The 26,035-nt window shown below is 45.0% G+C and overlaps 1 protein-coding gene across 2 annotated transcripts; it reads right to left on the bottom strand.

Annotated features, from left to right (window-relative positions):
* Nucleotides 1-771: 771 nt before the first annotated feature.
* BMF (Bcl2 modifying factor) lies at nt 772-19,965 on the bottom strand. Of its 2 annotated transcripts, none has more exons than XM_030950322.1 (4): nt 19,851-19,965; nt 17,113-17,433; nt 16,008-16,171; nt 772-2,697 (listed from the first exon to the last, which is right to left on the bottom strand). In XM_030950322.1, the coding sequence occupies exons 2-4, from the start codon at nt 17,426-17,428 to the stop codon at nt 2,596-2,598; spliced, it is 582 nt and encodes a 193-aa protein (XP_030806182.1). In that variant the 5' UTR covers nt 17,429-17,433; nt 19,851-19,965; the 3' UTR covers nt 772-2,595. The 2 variants fall into 2 exon arrangements, with proteins under 2 accessions (XP_030806182.1, XP_030806183.1); XM_030950323.1 differs by having other exon boundaries at nt 17,338-17,433.
* Between the last annotated feature and the right edge of the window lie 6,070 nt (nt 19,966-26,035).

The raw sequence follows: 26,035 nt of genomic DNA, 5'->3' as shown, positions 1-26,035 counted from the left end.
AGCAGCCTGACTGAGGAACCATTTCAGGTACTTGTTTCTCCATGTTAAGAAGAGTCTTGTCCTAGATAAATTGGTCAGATCTTAACACTAGAAAGTGGCAGTACCAGACTTATCTTTCCAGCTTATGCGTCCAGAGGACAGGCCTTATTAGCCTGTTTGACCATCAAGTCAAGGCAGAGGGAAAGGGGAAAGCTCACAATGATTTTTAAATGTCAGAAGCAGTTGCTGAATTTTTCATAGTTTGCAGGGTTATTATGTAGCATTGACTGTTATGATGTAGCATTGACTGTTCCTGATAAAAGGGTCCTGGCAAGCAGGGGGAAATGCATGCATCACATCCAAGGGCATGCCACAAGGGGAGGCATCATTGCTGCATTGCTTCCTGAGCCTCCACACTTCCACTACTGCCTCTTAAAGAGCTTCTTATTTAAGAGTCTTCTCTTTAATATTTGGTTTCTCAGGGGTCCCCAGCTCAATCTGTGCTTGCACTACACCTCAGGCTTTCCCCACCATTTAAGTCCTCTTTCTCCAATGACCAGCGTTTACATCAAGCAGACTGTGCAAAGCAAAGTATGGAGAGCCTCGTCTCTGGCAGCATGGGCAGAGAGCAGCTTCCATCCTGCTGCAGCATAGTCAGCAACAGCTATCACTTAGATCGCTCTGGGTAACTCTGTAGTGCACATGCTTAAAGGAACAATACAAAACCAAAACCAATTCCCCCTTCTAAAAAAAACCTCCCACCCTCCCTCTCCATAAACCCACCCCCGAAAATATTACTTGAGATTCATTTATATGAATTATTAACCATCCTGGACAAACATATTACTCTAGCTCTAGCTAGAAAAATAACACAAAAGGAGAAAAAAAAGCTTTTCTCACATATCTCCTTATGTTTAAAGAGAGTGACTGTGAATATAGGAAGGTGAAAAAGGCTTGGGAACCTCTTTCAGGGAGCTAAAGTACATTTTGCCAGAGTAGACGCAGGATGAAAATCAAAGAGAATGGGTCTGAGAGAAAGCAAGAGGGTCCAAATTTAACTCTGTTCAGCAAACTGTTACTAGACACTACAGTGCAATGATGAGATTACAAATACCAGAGAAAGCAGGAATTAGAGACAAATATGCAAAGAGGGGTGGAGAAGGAAAGCGTATGTGCAAGTAAACAACTCTTCCGTACAGTAATGAGTATTTTTCAGAGTGGATCAAGAATTTCTCAACACCTGCAGCTGGACATTTCTAACACAACTGAAGAGCAATTCTCTGGACAGCTCTTCCTCAAGTTGGTTGTATCATTTGAGACCTACAACAAGGTGCAGTGGCAATATGGAAATTTTCAGAAAAAATAATAAGGTCTGTATTGCTTCTCTGTTCATGTTTTACCCTAGCTGTCACTGGGTCTGTGAACTAAGTATATTTAAGGCTACAGAGAAGCAGCCATCAATATTTAAGGCTACTTCCTTTTGCTAGGGTAGTTTCCCTGTGCTGGTCCAATAGTGTCAGCCATATGGACAAACCTCTGAGTGCATACAAACTGACAGAAGATCTCCCTTGAAATAACATTACTGCTGCTAGTCAGTATATGCTTACAGCAGCCTCCAAATACTACACACTAGAGTAATGGACAGACTGCTTGTACAGTGTACATATCAGACTAGATGCTAATTAATTTCCCTGTCAAATCCTGAAGTAAATTATTGGATGCCTGGGATCTAAGCCTTCCTGACCAACCACATTATATAGTAAGAGAAAAGAAAACCAAAATAAAATAAACATCCATCATAAAACTACTAAAAACATATACATTAGCATTGTAGAAGAATGACACATGCCATATTCCATGGATTTTGGCTTCCTGCTGGCTCATGGGCACTGAGAACACTGAACTGAAAGCAGGCAGAAGCTAGTAGCCACCAGCAACCCCAAGAAGGTTTATTTTTCAGCCTGTTCTACTGATTTATTTTGTTTTTTAATTGATGGCAATGACAAAGAACAACTTTTCTTGTGAGAGCACTGCAAGTGGTGCCCAATGGAATGGCAGAAGAGGTCAGATTTCTCTGTGATTTTCTCTCACACAGGGCACAATGAAATAAACAGTAACCAATGAATAAAGCAAGTAACCTGATGAAACCAAGCTACTTGAATGTTTTTCATTGCTAAAAATGTGGAGGAATTGAACATCTCTGCTCTAAAAGATACCCCAAGTATGTTTAGTCATCAATCCCAGGCATCACTTTTAACTAGCAGCCAAAATGACACTCCTGCACTCTACCATCCACTACTACATAGGGCAGAGGAAGCCGTCAGTCTAATACCTGCCTCCCTTGCACAGAGGTCACCGGTGCGGGGAGCCAGCAGCAAGCTTTACCAAACACACCCACATTCTGGCTTTCCTTCAACAGTGTTGGACAAGAGCTCCCTGCCTCGCGAGGCAGGCAGCAGCAAAGAAGAGTCCATAAAAACACTCAGACTTGAAGACGAGTATCAGAAAGTCAGAGTCCTCACATCCGGCCGGCGGTGTGCAACGTCTCGCCCCCGAACCAGTGTTTGTTCAGTGCTCCCTGCAGACTGGATGTGGCCTGAAACAGGCGGGCGAAGCTCACCTCTGCCCAGTGTGGTTCCTGTTCACCTCCGTGTTTAAGGCCAAGTTGTGTAGGAAGAGAAAAAGCTGCCACCACACTTGATTTCTGTTCTGCTGATGCTGTAGAGAAGAACAGTTAAAGCAAGGTTATTTATATTTCTAAAATTGCAACATACCACTTCTCTTTTCCAATAACAACTCAGTTACACTGTTCAAGAGCAGACACTTTAATCCCATCAGCATAACAAGGGGGTGCAGCAAGGGATGAGGGGAGAGAGGGAAATGATAAGTTCTCCAGAAATAATTGTAGCTCTAACATTACAAAAAGAAAAGAGCAGACCCTTTATGCATTGTGCACAAGAGGATTAAACTTTTTTTTTTGCTTGTAGGATTTCGCAGAGTTTAGCCAAGTGCTGTTTTTAATCAGATTGGCTTCTGAGCCTTTCAAAAGCCCCAGCTGCATGAACAAACAACCTTTTTTTTTTTTTTTAAAAAAAAGCCCCCCTTCACCCCGAAAGTAAAAAAAGGAAAAAATATAACTGGTGATCCATCTGTAAGTGATTTGACACCGTGAAGGTCAAAGGGTTAATCTTCAATTTAAACCACACTGCTGAGACAGCAAAACTCTGATTTCATCTAGTACAAGAAAACACATTCGTGCACACACACACTCCCCCACCCTCCCCCCACCACATTTTCCTTCCCAGCATCTCCAAGATAATACTGCCCTTTTTATAGCCACTTTTGACAGTAAGCCATAAATAATCAGCCTTGGAGCCCTTTCCTACTGACTGGAGCCAATTAAACCTTAAGCAAGAACATACTTGAAAACACACAAAAAACCAAAACCAAGAGGTTATTTCAGGTCCCATTGTCAAGGAAGAAACATGGGAGTTGAGTTTCAGGGGGACACCAGACTATATAATGCAGCTTTGGGACAGGGACGCTGTTCCTCCTTTTGTTATAAATAATCACCCCTGCAAAAGTGGCTCCGATTATACCCCTACCTTCCTGCACTTTAATGGCATCTCATTCAAACAGGTGGGTTTCTCCTTACATTGCCCAGTCTGGGATACTATTTCACCTCAATAACCAACTCTCTATTAGAAGTCAGTCTTCATTTTCTCATCCAGAATTCCATATTTGCTAAGCAGGCATGATCATTTCTGAAGAACAAAACAAACCAGCCCAAATCTCCGCCCCCTACCCCCCTCCCCAATCCCCAGCAGATGAGGAAACAGAAGATTGGCTTCCCACAACTTCGCCTCAGAACATAGGAGTTCATAAAAGAGCACTGAAGCACATTATATGAACAAGACGTTTCAACTCAGATTAGCCCAACAGGGCAGAACAACACACTTGCAAGGCATTTTTTACATAATCACAAATAAGAGAGTTGCAACTGGAGTTGGTGTATTGGAGATGTCAATAGACAGCTCTTCAAAGCCCTTCCAGATAGCCATTAAATTATGCTCGTATTCCAGTGTGAGTAGATCTGTGCCATTTGAATCACAAGCACACACAAAAGAGGCTTCCAGAAAAACTGTGTTCATCTTGCATCTTAGCAGTGGGTCATTATTCTTGCCCTCAAGACTTAACAAGAAGAAGAAATGAATTTGGAAAAGTTCACACAGATCCCAACACACATTTCAAGAGCGCTGTGTTTGTAGCATAACCTGTAAGCAGTGGCTCTAGAGCCTGCTATTATTTTTTTCAAAGTAACTAGTCCTGGGTTCAGTCCTTACTGATTGCACAGGCATTGCTAGGTTTACAGGTGAAAACAATCTTTTATAAACTGTCCTGTAGGACTGGTTAAAAAACACTAATTTGGTGTCAAAAAGCAAAAGCAAAGTTTTTGGTTTGTTACTCACATCTCAGTTTGACTAGGCTTGCCCTTCCTCATCAAACTCCAGAGATTCTTAGCACCCTCCTCCCTACAGCCACACTCCTAAAACTGCTCAAACTGCACAGGGAACAACAACGTCCCTGTGACATGCAGATACCATGTTTTTATCAAGCTATTACAGCTTAGGCAGATTCCTTAAACAGAGAACTTTGGGTAAGACCTCAATGAAGTGGTGTGCAAGAACAAAGTGGTCTCCTGCAGTTTCTACAAGCCAGGAACTATGCTAGGAGAGCATACTGGACAAACATATTGCAGATGCTCTGAAGACAATCTGCTTTGTTAGATTATTTTATTTTATTAGCAGCCAAGAGGGTAAAAAATTGTCTCATAGAGACTTAGTAAGGGAAAGGCAAAAGGATATTTAAAACCTGGTACAGAAATCCTAAACTTGAAATACATCTCAGCTTCATTGGTGGACCCTCTCTAATGGAAACTCTTATGGAATTTTTATAAAGTGGGTTAATTTGGGGGCACACAAGAGGAATCCTGATCTGGCATGTACAGTTTTACTATTTCCCACTGTTGGGAGCATAAACACATGTAAGAATCCCCATATTGGTGTCCTCCTTCATGTAGGAGGCTGCTTTGTGCTTCTCATACAATAGCAGATTTCTAATTATTCTGGCTCCTCAAGTTTTATACCTCACCTAAGGAGAAAAGGATTACCTGCTCTTTCCAGTGATAGGTAAAGGAGGCCATGTTCTGGAAAAAACAGTGGAATAACTGTTTTTTTCATGAGAAGCTCGTATGCCTTTTTTTTTTAAGGGGGGAACTTTTTGAGGAAGGTATTAAGTTTTGGTTTTATCTGGTAAATAAGAGGTTTAGAACTATACCTTATGATGGTTTACAGGCCTGCAAGAGAATCAGTGGGATGTGATAAGACAAAGAGAAAAATTCTAATATATATTTTACTTTATATTCTCTTGTGTTTCACTGCCTCTTGAAGTCACTTTTTGGTACAGCATTTTTGTCCTTTTCCAATTAAAATTGTTTCATGTATTTGCCTAATGCACTCAAGGAGATTTCCATGCAAGAGCAGAATAGGAAATATTTTACCCTTGGTTCTCCTTGCTTATAAGAAGCATACCATCTCAAATAACTTTTTTAAGAATGTTGACACCATTTTGTTTTGAAGTAAAAAATAGAGCACTATGTTGAGGGCAGCTTTCCAGGTTTTATTCCTAGATCTAGGGCTTGTTTGTATTTCCCTAGTTCTGTATTCAGCCAGCATTTTCTTCCATGGTGGTGTGGTCCCACACACATTTTCACTGGCCCACACACTGGAGCAGCTCACTCATGATGTCCTCTCCCCACAGCAGTGCTGGAAAGTGAACTAGAGCAGCACAATGATCAAAGCCAGAACTAATCCGATAAAGAAGTTGCCCTTACTGTTTAACAGGTCATCCTAAACTATCTGATCCATGGCATCATGTACTCAGACTGATGCTTTTTCCAGGACAACAGAAAGATGATGACCTGTGAAGAGGAGCAACCTGGGACTACGTGCTTCAGCAGCAAGCCTAGCTAATGGGGTTTGAAGTTACAGCTCTGCTTCTGGGTTGATCTGCTTTCTGTGGTACTAATTCAGCATGGGACAAGAGCCACAGAATGGAATGGCAGACATTATTTGCAGTAAACAATTTATGGAAATAACTAAAAAAATGCCCTTTTCACAAGTTTCTGTGTCTTTTTCCCCATATATGCTTCAGCCAAGACCAAAATTCTTAAATATTTCAAGACTGAGGAGTTTTTGGTGTGGTATAATTTAGCTTTCAGGATGGACAGAAAACCCAGAACAGTGATTCTATGAACTTGGCATATATATTTTTTTTTTCATGTGATATGTTTTGAGACATTTTTCTAAGATTCATAACTATTGTGATACTAGTGTATCATTTCCCTAGGCTTCACAAGATTGATTTGCCCTTTATTACTTGAATCCTCAGAATCACTACTGCACAAAAATACCAGGGATGAACGCTTTGCCACCTCCATGTGGAAGCAACAAAATAACCCTTTTAAGGCTTCCTTCCCAAGAAGGAAAGAAGCCCCTTTTGCCCTCTAAGCTAACTGTAACTAAAGAGTAGACTTGTGAATACAGTAAGTCAACACAAAGCTGGAAACACATAAAACCATTTCCTATTGCAGCTGCTGCTTTTTAGAGGGGATATCCTTAAGAGACTGTCTGAAATGTTAGCATGAATACTTCAATGAGTCACAAGAAAAGGCCATTTTACAGGAAAAGTGTTCTCTGCAGCAACAGTACATTAGTGAAGCCTCTTCCATGGACTGTGCTGTACCAAAAACCAGACTACTTGTAAACAAAGACAAAAAAACATGCAAGACTTTTACTGGAAGCAAATTAAAGAGGAACATGACTGACCCGACACTTAGTCCTTCCTCATAATTAATTCCTAACACATGCTTCACACTCTAAGCACACAGATACATATCTGGCAAATAGCACCCCAGACCTCAAAACCTTTTGTACTCCTACCAAGCCCTTGCACAGGGTGATCAAAGGGAAGATCAGGACAGGTGATGCACTTCAAAGAAAATGCTGTCTCTTTGACACAGATTCTTGAATCCATGAGCATAAATGTTTAACAGATTAATAAGACTAATTTTTACACTTGATATACACGTGCCATTAACAGCCCTGTTTAAAAAAGTAAATATGCTTGTCATATGCATATGTTGTATGTGGGTCTGTCTGGTACACTCCATCTACCCTCTTGATCTCATGGGCAGCTTATGACTTTGCTTCATAGCTTCCAGACAATTAAGGGTCATATTTTGATCCCATCTTAACTAGAAGGATTAATACGGCCCTAAGTGGTGCTATGAGAGCAAAAGAAGAATAATTGCATATGTGTACATAAAAATATTATTCTTCCTTTAATAACTAATACAAGTATTAGCAACAAGTTGTTGGGATTGTATTTATTCACTGAATACAAAAATACCTGCACACCGGGAGCAGTTGCTGACTCATCGCTGAAGGCTGTTTTGGCTGCCAGGTGGCTGGAGGCATATTGTGCTACCACAAAATATGCTTTAGCTTAGCAAGACTAGAAAGTCACAGTCCCCAAGGCAACAGAGGTTACAGAAGGTGTCCCCTACTGGAGGGAGAAATGCAGGCCATTGGAAGTCAAATACAAATCTTTCCAGCTGTGATTCCTAATGACCAAAGTATAATGCATGTGTAGAACCAGCAGGAAAAAAAGGAGGCAGTAATAGAGAAAAAAATGAAAGAGGAGCTCAGCCACATGGCTTCTCATGATAACACAATGAAGAGAATGAGAGCCCTTCTTCGGGAAACTCCATCCTTCTGTCTTGCAATGACTCTTACATGGGACTCAACTTGTAGTAAAAGGAGACATCATGTCAAGTATTCCTTTCTTTCTCATGAGCCTCCACCAGACTTTGCAACAAGATGAGCAACATGTGTGTTTATGGAGAGAGGACAGACAGTACTGGGCACAGCTGAAAGGATGTAGGGTGCAGGGGGCCCCCAAAACCAATGCATGGGCTGCCCAGCCCAAGCACGGGAGAGGGCATGGACTGAGCAGCAAACAGCGGCGGCTGTTGCCCCAGGCCCACTGCCGGCGCAGCTGCGCAGGTGAGCCTTTCTGAGCTTTCTCGGCGTTTAAAAACAAACACGCAGCCACTCGCGCCTTCCTCTCCAGCGCGGGCAGGAAGGGGAAGCAGACAGCCGCCATGGCAACAGCCAGCTGACGGCAACCTGGGAAGGGCAACCACCGGCCACTGCGTTCCCAGGCCCTCGGCCTTCCCCTCCTTCTCCATCCCGAGGGGCACGCTGGCTTATTTTCCACAAATACGGCAAATAAAGGTCCCGCATTTCCACAGAACCGTGCCTGATGCCACTCTGTACCTGCGGCCCGGGGTCCGGCACAGCTCGGTCCCATGCTCTGGGTGTGGGGTGTGTGTGTCAAAGTGCTGGAAGAGATACCCAGGAGAAGACACCCCACACCGCCCAGCCACAGCCGGCAACTGCAAGAGCTTTTGACCTTTTGAAGGGTTTAGTGACTGAACCTGCGTGTGATGGGGCAAGGCTGTTCCACAGCTCCCGGTGTTCTTGCCTGCCCTGCGCGGGCCGTGGGACCCGCTGACCTGTGTTTGGCATCCATTGCTTCACCAGCAAAAGGGAGGCGCTCCCAAAACTGCTCACTGCTGCGGAGACCCCCCCTAGTGATTAAAGTCTGCCTCGGGGTTTGCTTAAAATAACACTTTAAAAGTTTTTACAGGAAAAATATCCTGGCGCGGGGGGGAAGGGGTGGGCGCGGGGCCGCCCGGCTGCGCGGGGAGGCGGCGGGAGGGCAGGTGCAGGGCTGGAGCCTGCGGGCAGCGCAAACTCTCGTCAGCAGCGCCGATGAGTCAGAGGCTAAATTTAGCCGGCGATATAAACACAGCCGCCGAGTGCAAACACGGCCGGCCGGGCCCTCGCACGCACCGCCCGCTCCTCCTTGCCCGCCCGCCGGGTCCGCTGGCCCCGGGGGCTCCGGCCCCATTGCCAGCGCGCCCTCGGGTCTGGCTCCCATCACAGAAAACCCAACTGGGGTTAACAAGAGTTGCCTCACTGCTTGTTTTTGGAGCGCTATTTTTTTCTGCCGTGGTCCGGTCCTCGGAAGGATTCCTTTTCAATTGGCAAGGCGGCTAGTGAGGAGAAACAAACAAAAAAACCCAACATCCAAACGGAGACTATAAAGGCTGGCAGGACATCCCTCCTCAGTGGCTTGAAACAAAAGAGAACTCTGCATTTGGGCACTTGCTTTCCTGCCTTTCCACCATAAAATTTAATTGAGTAAAAAACAAACATGTACACTCCTCTCTGTAAATAATCAGTCCAAATATCTCTTCATCCCCCTCAGAGATGGCACTATCTTAATAAGATCAACCAACTTAGGTCGAGGGCTGGAGGCAGAACAACTAGGTTCCTATCAGCAATCCTTGTATGATCTCAGTCAAGTTATAACCTGCATTTTCTACTCTCCCACAATAAAAAATAAGTGGGGCATTACCACAATTATTTCTTAATTCAAAAATAATTTCTCAGCTGTCACACTGCTACAAGCAGAAAGCATGTTACCACTGTCACAGTGCTGCAAGAGCTGAGAAGATCCAGAAGAACCTGCGGAGACTGAAGGGGTTGTACAGGAGAGACAGCAGCACTGAACACTGATGTTAGAAATACTGCAGAACGATTCACCTGCACTGTCTCAAAGAACTGTTTTGTGCTCTTTATTCTAGGCAATCTTGGTCTTTTGATGTTGTGGCCCCACTGCTTCAAGACAGTCCTGCGTCCAGCAGGATTCATGGCACACAGCTGCACAGAGCTTGCACGGCTCTCCTGCCACCCAGCTCCCTCCCAGCTCCCTTATCCTCTGCCCACCTTCTCTATCAGAGCTAGGCAGGAAGTTTTGCTTTTTAACATTATCCCCTATTTTAAGCAGGAACATACATGTAATATATTTAAATCTTTTGTCAGCTGAAAACATAGAAGAGGCTAGATTAGGATGATGTAGAAGTTTTGTGGGTCTTATTAAACTGATACACAATGATTATATGTGGCTTGCATCAAGAGTTTGTATAGCCCACCCTCCAGCAGCAGCCTTACATGGCTGCCTGAGGGAAAGCTAAGGGCAAGCACATGCAATAGCTTCCACTAGTACTCTCTTTCAGCGTCTAACTAGTTCGAGCTTAGGATTTTCTGAGTCAGATCTGGTTTCTGTTTATTTAATGTCTGCTTCAATGGCTATAAACTTGTCTCAATTCCCCTTGAACCCAGATAAAGCACTGGGATGCACAATATGCCTTGACAAGGAGCTCCACAGCTTTCACCTGTTGCATGAAAAATGACCTCATTTACTTTGAGCTGGCTCCCACTATTTGACTTGATTTTGCCTAGTTCTTGTACTGGGAGAAATTAGTCTATTCATCTCCTTCATGTCACTTTTGATTTCTGTTTAATATTGCTTCCCTCTTGGTTTGTATCTTTTTTTAAGCTTAGCAGTCCTTAGCTCATTTTTTCATATCATCTGTCTTGCCCTTCTCTGAACCTTTTCCAGTTCTGCTGCATCATTTTTGATGAAGGAAACCAGAACTTCATATAACATTCAAGATCTTGTGGTAGAAACATGAATTTATACAGTGGCATAATTACATTCTTGTTCTCAGTGTCTTTTCTGAGCATACCAGAGAACACCATTTCAGACAAGATGTGAAATGGTCCAGCACATTTCTGTTAACCTACATGTCAAGTAATCAGCTCCATGGGCAGCAGGCTTTCAAAACAGGTGATAGACAAGGGGCAGCAAGTTGTTCTGTCATTTGTATGCATGGGGAAGGTACACTTCCAAGGCCACTTCTTCCTTCATTGTCATTTGTCAAAATGAAAAGAAAGGGGGAAAAAAATCTAATAACATTTAGCAAAATATCTGTTTCTACCTCCTTATATCAAATTTTTTACTCCGCTGACCATAAGAATGGAGCGTAGGATTCCAGTTCCATAGCCCTGAAAGAACTTTGTTTTACATCTCAGGCTTCCCAAACTCACACCCACCCTACCCCCTACCCTTTAAACTGGGCTCGCTCACTTCAGGAGCTCTCTCCCTCACCATGTTTGTGCATCCTCAGCTGGAGATTCAAGTCCTGCACCAGTGAGCAACGCACAGAAAGCAGAGCTGAAGAGGTGACCCACTGCTGTGCAGAGCAGCAGCAAGGACCAGCCAGCAGGGAAGATCCTGAAACACACTGACCTACTCAAGAAACAAATGAACAAAAACACATACCCCAGGTCTCAGAGAGACTGTCGATACAAGTGAAGTATGGAGCTGCTGGTGCTACAGGCTTAGCTGCAGAACAGTCTGAATCTCTGCATTATTATTAGGAAGCTTTCCTGAACATTTTTCCTAAAATATAAGGTCATCATAAAGAACAGATTTCTGCAAACAATTCCAGTGTAAAAAAGCAACTGTTAAAAATGCCCTGAATGTCCTTAATAGTGAAAAAAGCCTGACGGAGTTTGGGACAAATGATGCACGTGTAGTACCATGTACCCATTCTCTCACGCCGATAAGTTTCTGACAAGCAATGCAGGCTCCCTGTTGCATAAGTAGAAGTGTCTCAGAGGAGGCCCTGATAACTTTTATGAGAGACAGACAGGAAGAAGTATGCAAAACATAACACGTTTCACTTTCAAAGGAAAATAACATTTCCTTCTGGACATTTTCAGTGTCATTAGCTTAAGGCAAACAGGTACATGCCTAGCTGTCTGCCCACAGCCAGTGTGGATGCAGGCATTTGTGTTCCATGGGCTTCTGAACCCTGTTGCAGTGATGGTAAGACTTACTTGCTGAACCAACTGGGGAATTTAAAGAAACAAATTTTCTATAGCTAGATCCACAGAGGATTTTTGAGCATGGTCAGCATATCTAAATCAACTTTCCTGATGTGTTGGAAAGGGACTTTGTTGTTGTTTGTAATGCCTTATTTACTCAAGAAAGCTCAGTTCTGATTCAGCATCTGGTTCTCATTGAGGCTCAGCTTTTTTTAAACTGAGCTTTCCAGATGGGTTGACTGAAGCACAAGGAGGTCAAGAGACTTGTCTGAGGTCATACAGCAAGTCAGTGGCTCTGCTTGGACCTGAGCCCAGAACTGTTCAAGGCTACCACTCCTTGGCTCTTAAAGAGACAGTTTTATCCCCTGTGAAGTGATCTTATCTCCACGAAGAAGAAATATGATAAAAGCAGTCCCCTCAAAGTTGCAGCCTGCTTAAAAAGAGTTATTTTATTTGGAAAAAGCTATAGAGTTCCAGTGCCTCATTGGAACCCATCAAACTGAAAGGGTGTGATCCTGATATACAGTGTCATCCACCCCACCCCTGGATAACCCCTTGCTCCTCTGGGGCAGCTTTGCCGCCGCCACCATTCCTGGTTGTGTACTGACATCCCATCTTACAACCCCTCATGTCATGAAATACACTCTCCATTCAGCACAGGTCAAAGCCCCTCCTCAAGGCAAGGAAACCCAAGCGCACTCAGGACCTGAAGCAGAGCCCAAGCACTTGTTGCCACAGCCTGGCCATGTGGGGTGTGGGAAACATATCCCAGCCAACCAACCCATAAGCTCAGCTCTGTTCTCCATAACCTCAGAGCATGCTCTTGAAGCTCAGGCACAGGCTGAGCAACAGCAGCAGTTCACTGATTCCATAGCAAAGACACATTTGCTTCAAACCAAGGAGGAAGTGGCAGGTACTGGCTTCTCTTGCAGAAAGCATGGCTTGTGTCTACCTTTGTTTTCCAGGGGCAGGGTGAAAAAAAATAAAACAGGGAAGTCTGCTAGAAGCTACACAGCCTCAATCAAGTAAGAGACAGTAAAGAACTCAAAAACCCCCATCTATATGGGTCTCACAAGTCATTCTGCAGAGCCCTTGCAATCTAGATCAACCTGTAGCAGCCTCTGCTATTTAGGAACACAGAACGTTGCTCAGGTCTTCTTACAAGAAATTCAGCATCTTAAGGAGATGAAAGACATGGAGTTCTAGGGAATGTTGTGTTATTGCTCTAGCACTGTTCTAAGGATGAAATAGCAAGGTTTTAAATTACTGTTTTCTGTTTAAGGTATTAATAGGAAATGAAACTCTGAAAGTGATTTCCATGCCAAAAGCAAGCATAGGTGCGGCCAATTTTCTTATTCTTGCTAGATGCATACTCAAAAATCTTTTGTATAGCCAAGAACCACAGAATAAATACCATTTAGCTCCAGAAGCCCAGAGAAGAGATAACAATGACTCTCCAGGGCTCCAAGTGTAGGATGGGGTTAGACCATGCATGCAGCAGAGTCCAATGACAACTCAGTAATGTCAGCCTCAGCAGCAACTGCCTGCTCAGTTTCTCTCTCAGCCAGAGACGTACATTAACCAGCAGCCTTTGTGTCAACACAGCCTTGCTGCTGCTGCAGCAGCAGAATGGGGGCCATACCTGAGTTGCTAGAGAGTCTCACAGAAGTCAAGAGCCATGAGAAGGCAGCTCTTGAGCTAGTTGGATGCACCATTCCAATGCTAAAAGCCTTTCCTAACTTCCACTGAAAGGGCACACACATTTTCTTTTCACAGGTTCACAGATAAATGTTTTGTAGGCTCTGAAAACAGGCACAGCTTGTTGAAAACCAAGCTTGCTCTCTCTCAGGACTTCACAAGACCACACTGGTGTGACTAACTTTGTGGTATTCTAAATCTGATTCAAGACACCACTCTGGAAAGTTGGTTTTGACCAAATGTTTTAGACAAGCTGAAATGGGGTTTTCAAATCAGGGGTTAGTTTCGCAGCAAGATAAACGACAGCCCAGTTTTCCATGCCTCAGAGACTGCCCCTTCCAAACCACAGCACACTGCGAACGGCTCACGTGTCTCCAGGGGCAGACCGCCTGCTCCTTCAGCAACGGGCTGGGCAGAGACATCGCACATAGGACAGAGGGGATTCTCCACGAGGGATTCATGGCAAGAGTCAAAGGAAATCCTCCATGTGGGACTGGGAGGGAAGGGATTGGGCATGACAACCAAACATTCTACAGGGATCAGTGCTTTGGACTCCAATATGTGGCTCAATACTCAGTTTCCCTGACAAACAAGAAAGAATCCCTCAGCAGATCCAAATGCCAAGGCCTATCCCAGGGTCAGGCTGTGGATAACCACTGGCTGAACTACTCTGTCCTCGGGTTAAGTTTTCGAGTTGGTTTGGTTTTGGTATTTTTTCCCCCGTTTTGTTTTCAAATTTAAATGGCTGAAGGCTCCCGTCCCCTTTACAACTTGTGGCTGTTCCAGTTCAAACAAAGAGCGCGGAGCCCCTCCTCTGGCGGGCCCCGGGGGCCGGGCCGGGCCGCGCCGCCCAGCACAGCCGGACGCCTTTGTTTACTACGGCTCCACACGCCGGGCTGGCCGCCGGCCGGGGCTGCGCGGCTGGGCCGGCACCGGGAGCCCGGCCGGGCACCGGGAGCCCGACCCCGCCTGCCCTGCTGGGGCCAGGCCAGGGGGGCGCTCCGGGACGCGTTTCCAAGGCACGGGCATCAGATAGGGACACTCCCCCAAGATGAAAGGGGTCAAGTTACAACCAGTTCCACCAGTTCGGTGCAGGGCTCCTCTGCCAAGTTGGTTAAACCTTCCCTTTCCTGAGAGACAGCCTGGCGAGAGAGCGCGGCCTGCAGCTAACGCTGGCGAAAAGGCGCCACCGGGGAAAACCCCATTCAACCACAAACAACACGTTAAAAATCTCGTGGTAGCTCTTTATTCCTGCAGTTTGCTAAATGACATTCATAGCCTCATCTACATTTCTACAGGCTAATCTTCCTTTTCCTTCTTTAATCATCCACCTATTAGGAGATGAGGAGTCCCAGAATTTCCTCATGTCTCAGGTGACACAGAGAGGACGAAGCTTTTGCCCAGCCACAAGCCACATTCTCTGACCCGGACACGGATCCTCACTTACCTTTGAGAAGGGCTGCAAACGATCCCACAGTTAACAGAGGACAAACTCACTTGGACTAGGATAAACTTTCTGTCCCTTTCTGAAGTCAGCAAAATTTCTTCATATACAAGCAGATGCACACCCTCCTTGTTGGGCTTGCATAGAAGGGGCAAACTGCTGCCTACTGCCAAGCTTCTGCCACCTCTGACCATCTCTGTATGGGCTGAGATTTCCATTTTATCTCTACTCAAAGGGGAAGGAGAGCAAGGAAGAAACAGTCAAGGGTTCTGTGGGTAATGGTTATTTTGTTTCTTTGAACAGCAGTGTTTGCTTTTTTGTTTTTGGTTTGGTTATTTTTGGTGGTTTTTTGTTTTTGGTTTTTTTTGTTTTGTTTTGTTTTGTTTTTTAAAGAAACCAAGAATCTGGAGTGTGTTATTCAGACTTGATAGCATCTTACAGGTGTATTTTGTGGTGAGGAAGTTAGTCACAAGTCTGAGACACTAGCTATGACTGTCTTACTAGTAGCTGCTAGTAAGTCTAGTATGATCTAAATATTCCTTACAACATTACATAGAACTACCGTTAGACAACAAGGAGTGTCAAAACAGACTCCAGGCTTGTTATCTCCAAGACAATGAGCTGACATAAGCCACTGATGGCTACATATTCCACAGAAGAGAAGGTGCTGGTGGTGAGGAGAATGGAGAAGAGTAAAAGCTGTAATAAAAAGCAAGAGGAAGATCCCTGGGAAAAGCCTGGGAAGAGCTGGAATAGCAGCAGCGAACACAGAAGAGCTCCCTCCCCAGACAGTAAATGCTCATATTCATATTCCCTCATATTCTCTTCCCTCCACCTGCCAGTCTTTAGGAAGAGCAAGCAATCTAACATAAGGAAAATCCATCAGGATACTCCTGCCATTTTATCATCCCTGTCAGTCTGCTGTCTTAAACAACAGTTAACTTAGCTAATGGCTGGAGCCAGTCTTCAGAGTAGCACTCCTGGACAGGTAAAGCCCACTTTCCCCTCCAGAGACACCCTACCCTCTGTATGTGGAGCCGGTGGAACTGGTCAGCAATGCACTGCAACTTCCGTGCAATCTGCACCTCAGCACGTGCTTCCCGCTGACCTTCCTGAGGTTCCTCCTGGAGGTGTGGATCCAACACAAAGCCAGCTGGAGGGACATGTAAACGGTAACCAGCACTCCCTACAAAACAGAGCAGAAGAGTCATTCTTCCAGTGCAAAGATTATCTTTTCTGCTCAGTACACTTCATGGAGAGAAGAGCTGTACATAGTCCTACATTTTTGACTTTTGAAGTCTAGTTCCTGAAGGCCAAACAATGACTGTATACTGTAACACAGTGCAGTAAAAGATTTGCCAAGCTTTCAAATAAACTTATATTGATTAAACAGAGCATTGTGCTGATTCCCATAATCAATGAGTGGCAGGATCTTAAAATTGATTCTTTGTGCTTGTTTACAGCTCAGCCAAATGCTGTGGCTTGGGATTTTTTTAAGGACAGTTTTGCAGTTTTACAGGATCTCTGCCTCAAGTTGTCTCCCCTCAAAGGTAGAAGTATCTTTTGTGTCAGGTTTTTCTCAGTTTTCTGTCTTTTAGTGATTTGAATTAAAGCTGAATTGGATACACAAAGCTGAGTGGTGACCCATCAGTTACTAGTAAAATACTGGATAGACATGCTACTTATTCAGCAACTGTAACTCCAGTGAAAAGCCTAAAAGCTGTAACTTTTTGCATCTTCTTCTCTCCACTGAAAACTCCTAGGAGTTTCCACTTCCTATGTGGATGAGACAGACCATTGGTAGTTAAAAATGTAGGCAAATCGTAGCATATGAAGTACGGTGAACATTTAGACATCTAGCAGTAAAATCACATGTGATAGAATAAAGCCAAAGAGAGAAAGAGGGAATATCAAAGACAGCAGAAGCAATGAGCAAGTGTTTGGTTCCTGCAGTGGACAAGCAAGGGTAAGAAAATACAAGCTGTCTTTCTTGAGGGAGTAGGACTAAAGCAAAATAATTTCAGTCCTTTAATAAAACATCCTAATGAAAGAGATCTTGCTTGATTGGGGAAGTGCTAAAGGGACAGTTTCTTTGCTGCAAAGCTAGTGACACTGGAGTGCTCTTACCATAGAAGAGTCTCCTTGGCTCTTCAGTGACTCCACAAGGCAACATAACATCCTGACTGGAAGAGGATGGGCTGAGTGTTTGAGTTGCCTTGTCCTGCTGCTCAGGATGCCTGATACCGGGACCACAGCAGTGTGTGAGGGGGAATAGTTGAAACCTCCCCAGAAGGCAGCTGTAGGACTGGTTCTGTGTGAAAAAGCCAGTTGCAGTCATCTCACCAGGCTGACCTGCAAGTCCAAAGTCATCAGAGTGAAACACGTCATCGTCCAGCCCATCCAGGCTAGAATAGTCCTCTTCCAGGTAGCTGGGGCGATCCATTGCTCCTGCAATAAAGGGACACTTGAGGAAACAGCTAAGACACAGCAAGAATGTTGTCCAGGAGAGAATGCCTTCTGCTCCAACAGTAAAACACAACCGATTTTACCACACCTTCCCTCTTCCCCACTTCCCAGTGCTGCCCATCTGCATGGACAGGAGAGGTGAGCGACCTGTGGTGAAGGTTAAGGCTTTGCAGAAAGTCCTCAGGTGCTGGGCCAGAGAGAGACAAAGTTCACATATGTATAAGTCCATAGCTCCAATTCCACACCTGCTCACAAGTAGAGAGCCAACCCCCAAACTCAGCACACAGAAACTGAAAAGACATTTTAAAAAGCAACCCAGATTCTTCTGATAGCCCCATGGCCAGTTAGCTTCTTTGGGGTCTGCTTTGTTTTGGCCTGCTATACTTGAACTTTGTGGTATATCCCATTCACTTTTTTCCACCTATTTCTTATTCATGAAGCTCTTGTAATCATAAGGCTGCAAGGCCAGATTTTTAAGAAACCCCAGTGGTTGCAAAACTTAAGAGTTGTCAAGGCCACTTCTGTGAAGCTCTCCATTACTTCTCCCTATGAGGGCCAACTTTCCTTTCAACTTCTCATTTCTCCCCTCAGCTCAACTTAAGACATGTCCCAAACTCGGCAATGTAGTAACTTCCTTATCCCTCTTACCCTCAAGCCTACATGCACCATTAGTGCAATGGTTCATCCTACTACTAAAGAAAAACATAGCTGATGTCAGTGTTTAAAGCAGGATTTCTGTAGCTGCCACAGTAAACACTCCTCAGCACAAAGCTAAACAAAGATGGTAGAGGGGAAAAACCCCCATGAACCGTAAATCACTATTTCAGAGCTCTTTGCAAACATAAAGCAATTAGAAGCAGTATTACCAAAAATGCCACAAGTCCCTTTACTGTTACCTGTGCATCTAACCCAATTGGAAGACAGACTCCTAAGAGATCCATCTCCAGGATTTCCACCCAGTTCCAAACAAGGCAGTGAAATTCAACTCTTCATGTCTCTTCCTTTGCTCTGGTTTGCGAAGCATTTAACAGAATGGAAGACTAGCAAGAGGAATTTCAGGCCTGAAGGAGACATTAATAATAATTTTATAAGGATGTGTTCAGCACTGCCCTTGGTGGTCCCATCTCCCCCCAGGTGAGCAGCACTCTGGACACCAGCTAGAGACAACAGGACCAAGCAGTGCAAGAACTGTTTCTGCAGGGCTGTGGCTGGGGGGCACTTTGGCTATTTAAGTTGCTGCATCTCAGCAGTTCACTCAACTGAGCCACAACTCCCAAAGAAGTTTCTGCAGAGCAGAACAGGTACCAGCCCCACAGCTGGATGCAACTCTACTGGATGACAACAGTGGCAGAGCACTCATAACATTCTCATCCATGGCTTAAAGTAGCACTCTGAAAGGAGTTATGGGTCCCAAGAGGCAGGCATGGATGATCTCCTTGCCAGCTCTTCTGCTGGATCAGTCACCTGACAGAGAAGCAGGCGGGAATGTATTTTGTCTTTGCAGGAAAGTTTGCCAGATCTCATCTGTCAGCCTCACTGGGACACGGGCATTCCTCAAGGGAAGTGCAGCAAAGGCACAGAGCAAACCACAAACAAAAGAGGGTTTAAAGAGCAAGAAGTTTAACTCGACCTCCTGCAATAGGGTCCGACCCTTTTGCAGAGATTTTCGGAGAATGCCGATGCAGCGCGAAGGGCAGCTCGTCCTACAACTCACTGGAACTCCTTCTACAACCTCCAAACGCAGCTCACGCTGGGAGCCACAGACACCGGGCAGCTCGGGCTACGGGTCTTTGCCCGGGCAGCCCCCGCGTCTCCGGTGCCGAGTCCTACCCACAGCACTTCCTTGCACAAGCCAGCGGCGACAGCCTCGAGCCGGGGCAGCCGCACGCCCGCGCTGACAGGCGGCGGGCCGGGAGCGGAGGGAGGGCTCAGCGCGCACGTGCGTGCCAGCGTCCCAAAACAAAGCTGGCCGGCCTCGCTTCGCCACCGCTGGCCGCCTTTAACTCTTCCCCGCCCGGACTCTAGCCCCGCAGATGTGCCCCCGGCCAAGAGTTTTAACGCGGCTTCTCCGGGCAGCGCCGTGGGACGAGACTCCCGAGCTCGGCGGGGCGGTTCGGGAGGGGCAGCGCTGGCTGTAGAATCAGCCAGCGCCTACATCAGCGAATCAGCTACTTTCTCAGCGCCCACCGAGCTCATTCCTCACCCGTATCCTCCCTCTTTCTTCCCGCTCCCCAGCAGGCGCGGGACTCCGGGCTGGACCGGCCGGGCCGGGGCTGCCCCGAGGCGGACCCCCTTCCCTGTCACGGTCACGATCGCGCCCGGCCTCGGCACCGCCCTCAACGGCGACCTGGCACAGAGCGGCTGGCCCCCAGTGGCGAAGGCGCTTCCCGGACACTCACCGAGTAGCGGGACGGGCGTCCCTCGGGGACGGGGCGTCCCGGGAGGAGCCGCCGCCGCCGCCTCCACTGCAGCCTCCGCACCGCCAAACTGCGGCCGGCGCCGGCGGGCGCGCCGCGAACAGCTGACGGCAGCCCCGCCCTCGCCGCGCCCCGCCCCGCCCCCGCTCGCCAGCCAATGGGCGGGGAGGGGCGGGCCCGGCGCGCGGCTGAGGCGGGGCCGTGCGGGCCTGCTCCGGCCCGGTTCAGGTGCGGCAGCGAGGGCTCGGTGCCTGTCGGCCCTCAGCGGGACGCGCTGCTCACACCTCGGCCTGCAGCCGCGATCGGAATGCTCCCGCAGCTCGGCAGGCAGCCCTAGCCGGGACTGAGCCCCAGCCGCGCTGGGCTAGCTTTAAATCTGATGGGCGTGCCACTCCAGGTAGTTGATTTCCAAAAAAACTTTGATTTTTCAGCTTTAAATGACTTAAAAAGTTCTTCGTGACTTGTAAAGTCTGAGCGCTGAGGTGTGAGGGTCTAGGAGTTCTTCGCAGTGTGTTGTGCTCTTTCCTGTAGATGAGTACGACTACAGGACCGCACAGGACTAAAGAATCAAACTAATAAGGGTAATTTCTTTACAGAGCTTTCTGTGAAGCCCCCTCGATGAGATTAGAATAAAAACCCCAAGCCTCGTGCTGCAACAACAGCTCAGTGCATTTACCTTTACTCTGCCAATGATTTATCAGCTCCCCCTGTAATCAGTGGCAAAATCTCACCATGTTGAGAGGCAGGACCCCGCTCTTTGGCGCAGAGCAGCACCCTGTCAGGCTGTTTTTAAAACCTACGTAACAGGATCGCCTGGAAGGGAGGTTTTAAAACCCAGCTGGCAGCTGAGTAATGTTAATTGCTGTCAAGTCTGCCACACAGTTACTGAGGTTTGTAACTTAAACTCAGGGGAGGGGTTAGATTGCAAACTGATGTCTAGCAAGGTGAGGCGAATTACTACGTTTTCCTCGTATCACATTGTCCTGGGCAGGCTCACAGAGCCTCTCCAGTTAAATGTTTCAGAGTCACTATGATTTTGAGTGAGGTATTTGCAGTTGCCATTAATAGATTAACAGGCTAATAATGTTCTTTGTCTCCAAAAACCCATTTCTTTGTGGTTCTCCTCCAAGTGTTCATTTCAACTCTTTTATTTGCCAGAAGGCTTGTGTCTACTTATTTACGAGAAGGTCAGATCATGTTTGACTTGTACTTCACCATCAAGTAAGAAAGGAAAAATACTCTTTTCTTTCATTTTCAGTAAGGGACAAAGTTCCTAAAGTAATTAAGCCTCATTGTTCACTTTTGATAGTCAAGGGAATTGTGAGGAGAAGAGGCAACTGATATTAAAAAAATCCAAAAGGCAACAAAAAGCATTCTACATCTTTGAGATAGTCAAATTTTATCACACTGATGGTCAGACCCTGGCAAAATGCCAGCTGCTGGAGGGCTACTTCTAATTTGAATGTGTATCACTATAAGTAAAAAATGAATGTGCTATGATTCCAACCACTTATGTCTTCCAGACTGAGTAATAACTGCCTGCTGGTTAGGCTCATTAACAGTAAGAACAGTACCTGATCGGCTTTGTTTTCATCTCATTGAGCTGCAGTTGGGGCCACACTTTATATCCCCAGAGGCTGCATTTTGGGAACTCCTACTGTGTAGAAAATGTATGGAAACTGAAATCTATGTGTATAATCAGGCTGGATGGTAAGAGGGATCAGGAAGGATATTTGTGCCTTTCAGTGATTAAAAAAAAAGATATGGCAGCATTGCTAAGAGAGGGGACTCAGAGGGATTCCTTGAGGAAATTAGACATTGTTAAGAAATGGCTCCGAGTAAATAGACCGAAACCAAGACAGAGACAGCGAGTCTGAAATGGAAAATTGTGAACCAGGGGCAAGTTATACCACCAACCTCACTGCACTCAGCTGAGAGAGTTTCTACAATAGTATGGAGACAAGCTTCTTACCTGGGAACAGGAGCCCAAGGGACAGATTCTCTGCCAGAGAGTTTTTGCTCATTAGTGTACATGGTGACATTTAGATTCAAGAGATTAATCTTAAATCGCGTGCAGCAGTGTCCCTGTGACATCTGTGGATGGAAATACTGTGCCATCCTATAACCCTTCTGTCAGCCTGCTCTACTGTTCAAAAGAATAGTGAACAAAATTGCTTCTTTTATTTAGTTATCCCCCTACATATTCCTCACATGTCTTCACAGCTATTTCTTATTTTACTGACAAAATGCTATTGTCAGCATTGTGCTGTAATTGCAGAGTACATTGTGATCTTAGGCACGGGCCTTGCAAGCTGCTCTGCCTGGGTGGGCTCCAAAACCCACACAGGGCCAACTTGACTTTGGTGGGGGTAGTCTTGTCTGATGAGCTCAGTTTTCATTTCTATTTTTCTATTTTTGTAGCTCTCATGGTTGAAATAGGGAAATTAAGGGTAGTCTCATGGATCATAAAGCAAAGGATGAACAAGAAAAACATTTAGGGTTGATTCTATTTATTTTGTTATCTTAAAAACATTTGGTCAATGGGGTGATTTTTCAGGGGGCTCAATCTGAGTGCAGAGGAGTGGAAAACAGTGTCTTCTGCCCTGACATATACCAGTGGCTTTACTAAATGTGTTCTGCCACACTTTATTGTTATGTGAGGCATAAAAAAAGTCTTGAATTTCATGTTTGACCATCCCTGTGTATTTTTCACATAAGCCAGACTCTGAGGGAAAGCTGGCCTGCATCCTGATGGAAGGGGTCCCTGTGTTCAGCACCCAGTGCTGGTAGGAGAAAGTGTGGCACATTTCAATCAGTGTGTGTGAGAACAGGATTGCTTGCTGCCTATAAATAAAAGTGAGAGGATATTGCTGTTGGGGTTTTCTTCTGAAGGGAGCAAAGTTTAAGGCAGCCTGCCAAGGTTACTCCTTCTTGCTTTTCTGAAACCAAAACTGAGGCCACTTTTTCTCCCCAGATAATGTCATTGGATTGGGAAAATGCTTCACCCTCTCTTGGAGTGCTCTGACTCCTACTGCAAACACTGAAGACAGGAGTTTGCATTTTCCATATAGCCTTTCTACAGCCAGCTCTGCAAATTCAGCCATGCCTTAGAGACATTGGGCTGAGGGAAACACTGACAACCAGGCTTGAGGTGTCTGTGTTTCTGTGTGTTACTGAACATGCTCTTTTATGCTGGAGTCAGCCTGAACTTTTTCTTTTTTTTTCTTTTTCTTTTTCTTTTTCTTTTTCTTTTTCTTTTCTTTTTCTTTTTCTTTTTCTTTTTCTTTTTCTTTTTCTTTTTCTTTTTCTTTTTCTTTTTCTTTTTTTTCTTTTTCTTTTTTTTTTTCCTTCCCCTCCCTTCCCTTCCCTTCCCTTCCCTTCCCTTCCCTTCCCTTCCCTTCCCTTCCCTTCCCTTCCCTTCCCTTCCCTTCCCTTCCCTTCCCTTCCCTTCCCTTCCCTTCCCTTCCCTTCCCTTCCCTTCCCTTCCCTTCCCTTCCCTTCCCTTCCCTTCCCTTCCCTTCCCTTCCCTTCCCTCTCCAAAACACTTGCTATACACTTTCATCTTCTCTAAGCAGTTGTCCAGTTCTAGAGATTTTGCACAGAATATAATTCCTTCTGCCTGCTAATGATGCAGGGGGAAGTTCCCAAGATTTCTCTTCCCATTTTTTGAAAAAAAAAAAAAAAAGAGAGACCAAACAACAGCACTTGCTCACTCTCTGGGTTTCTTCCATTGCCCGTTTTTTTCCTCCTAATTCTGTACTCCTGTGCACTCTCTCCTGCTTTTTCCCATCTCATTCTTATGACTTCTCTTCTTCATCATCTTCCTTTCTTGGATTCTGGACTAACTCCTGCAGCATAAACTTCCTCAGATGTTTGACTCCACTATTGGGATTTCATAAGGGCTATATTAAAGAAAAATCTGTACCTGATCTTTACAGAGTTGCAGCCTCATTCTATAAAGGCGTGATCCACTTCTTGCAAAGACAAACTGACTTCAGAGGGGTAAGATCAAGAACATTTTTGGCTGTGATTGCTAATGAGCACTGACTATACTCAGGACTCCCCAGATATACTCAGGGCAGGGCAGAATCAGGTCTTTATCTCACTGCATGAAAAGTTATGGTGCTGCTAAATGTCACAGGTGGGTCATGTGTAAGCTCAGGGTTTGACACCACTCTTCACTGCTTGCAAGGGCTCCCTGCCTGGTTGAGAGTATTTGATTTTGGAGCTCAGTTATCACAGAACTGCAAAACTGCTGAGGTAGAAGGGGTCCCTGGAGATAATTGGTCCAACCCCACTGCTCAGGCAAAGCCAGCTAAACCTACACCACATCCAGATGCCTTTAGACTGTTCCCAGGGATGGAGACTCCATTACCTCCCTTACCAACCTGTGCCAGTGCAAATCAGCTAGGGTGGAAAATTCTTTTGGAATCCCAAGTTCAAAATACCTAAGGGACATATTTTTATTACATTCTTTAAAAACTCCCAAATCTATATCTTTCATTTATTTTAAAAATAATGGCAGTGATTGTTCCTATCTTGGGGCACATACACAGATTTGAGATTCTCAGCTTTTTCATTATTCTCAGTGCTGCTCACAGGTCATCAAACAGAGAAGTCCTTGCAGTATCAGGTCCTAACAAAGTACATTGTGCACAATCCCCATACAGATATTGTTGTCCTGTAGATGTTGTTGTATTGTTGTCATCATGCAGAAGAACACTACATTTACGTGTGTCACATGTTTTGGCAAACAACTGCCAGAGACTGTATGTTGTACTGTGTGGACCTTTGGCTGGAGACAGCAGAGAATTCATTTATTTTGGTAAATGTTCAGTGTTATTTATTGAGGTTTGACCTCAAAATCATTCATCTTTGGATAGAAAATTGTGGAAAAGCAGCACTCAGCTATCCTGAATGTGACGGTAAAGCAGAGAAATTTGACCCCTAGTGCTGACTGTTTATGTTGCAATACAGGACCATTCAGAGTGTTCAGCACACTGGAGCATTAAGTACTAGATGCAATAAAATTAAAACTGAAGCTAGAAAGTAAAAGTGAATATAAAACCAGAATTGCCTAATTCTGTCAATAGTTCAAAAGGAAGATCTAGTGCTAGAAGCTGCTGAGTACTTCATATTGTTACCTATTTAAATATATGAAAAGAAAGATAAACATTAAAAATATAGAATAGAAAAATAGAAATTTTTTTCTCCAATTGCAAATTTTCCTATCTTAAAGGGCTTACAGGACATTGAATATTCAGTCAGGTCAGGATACGTTTATGAAGAGTCTGTCTACGGACACTGTTTGCAAATTCAGACCCTCCATTTTCATATCTAAATCTATGGTGTTCCCTGTTTCACAACCTAGAGAATATTCTTCAAGTAATTTTTGATCTTTGCCTTTATTTTTTCAGTTAATGACATTAATATGCTCTCCTCGTGTTAGAAACTTCTTTTATAAAGCACAAAAGTTTAAGTTTACTATGTAAGCAAAAAAAAATCCTACTTTGTGTAGAAAAAATTCCTTTTGCTGCCTTGAATTTTTGTTTTCACTGTATTCATTTTAAATGCAGTATATTTTAATGCATACTTATGATGACTAACATAAAACTGAGGACCTTATTCTTCTTCCGGTGAATCCACTGGCAAATCACCTCCAAATGGCAGTACAACTAGAATGGATAGACTTTACAGTTTGGGTGGGGAAAAAAAAAACAAGTTCTGAAAATAATTTGGCAGAACAGGATGCTGCTTTACAATTTTCCTGAAGGAATGTTTGCAACTAACGATTCACCAGTTCATCACAGTATCTCTAATGCTCGTGAAATCCCCTTTCCCACACCAGCCTGGGGAGTTGCATAAGGCACTTTTGGGAAAAGGGTTTTCTTTGGGTTTTAACTGTGCATGTGCAGCTCAGCACCCCAGGTGGGCAGCAATTCTGAAGAGGAAACACGGCATTTTCTGTGATATGTAAAAAGCAGCACAGCTCACCTTTTCTCCTCTCTGCAGCCGAGTGCCGCCGTCTGTCCCAGTACCAAGATCACAGGAAAGCTTTATCTGGAAAAGGTCCCTCTGTTTGGCTCCTTTTTAACTCTCCCCTTTTTAAGGGCTGGTGTTTCCAAGAACAGAGTTGAAAGGCTGAGACAGATTTTCATTTTTAATAA

The sequence above is a fragment of the Camarhynchus parvulus genome, chromosome 5 (assembly GCF_901933205.1).
Source record: "Camarhynchus parvulus chromosome 5, STF_HiC, whole genome shotgun sequence".
In the NCBI taxonomy this organism is placed as follows: Eukaryota; Metazoa; Chordata; class Aves; order Passeriformes; family Thraupidae; genus Camarhynchus; species Camarhynchus parvulus.
This window is presented reverse-complemented; position numbering and strand designations above follow the sequence as displayed.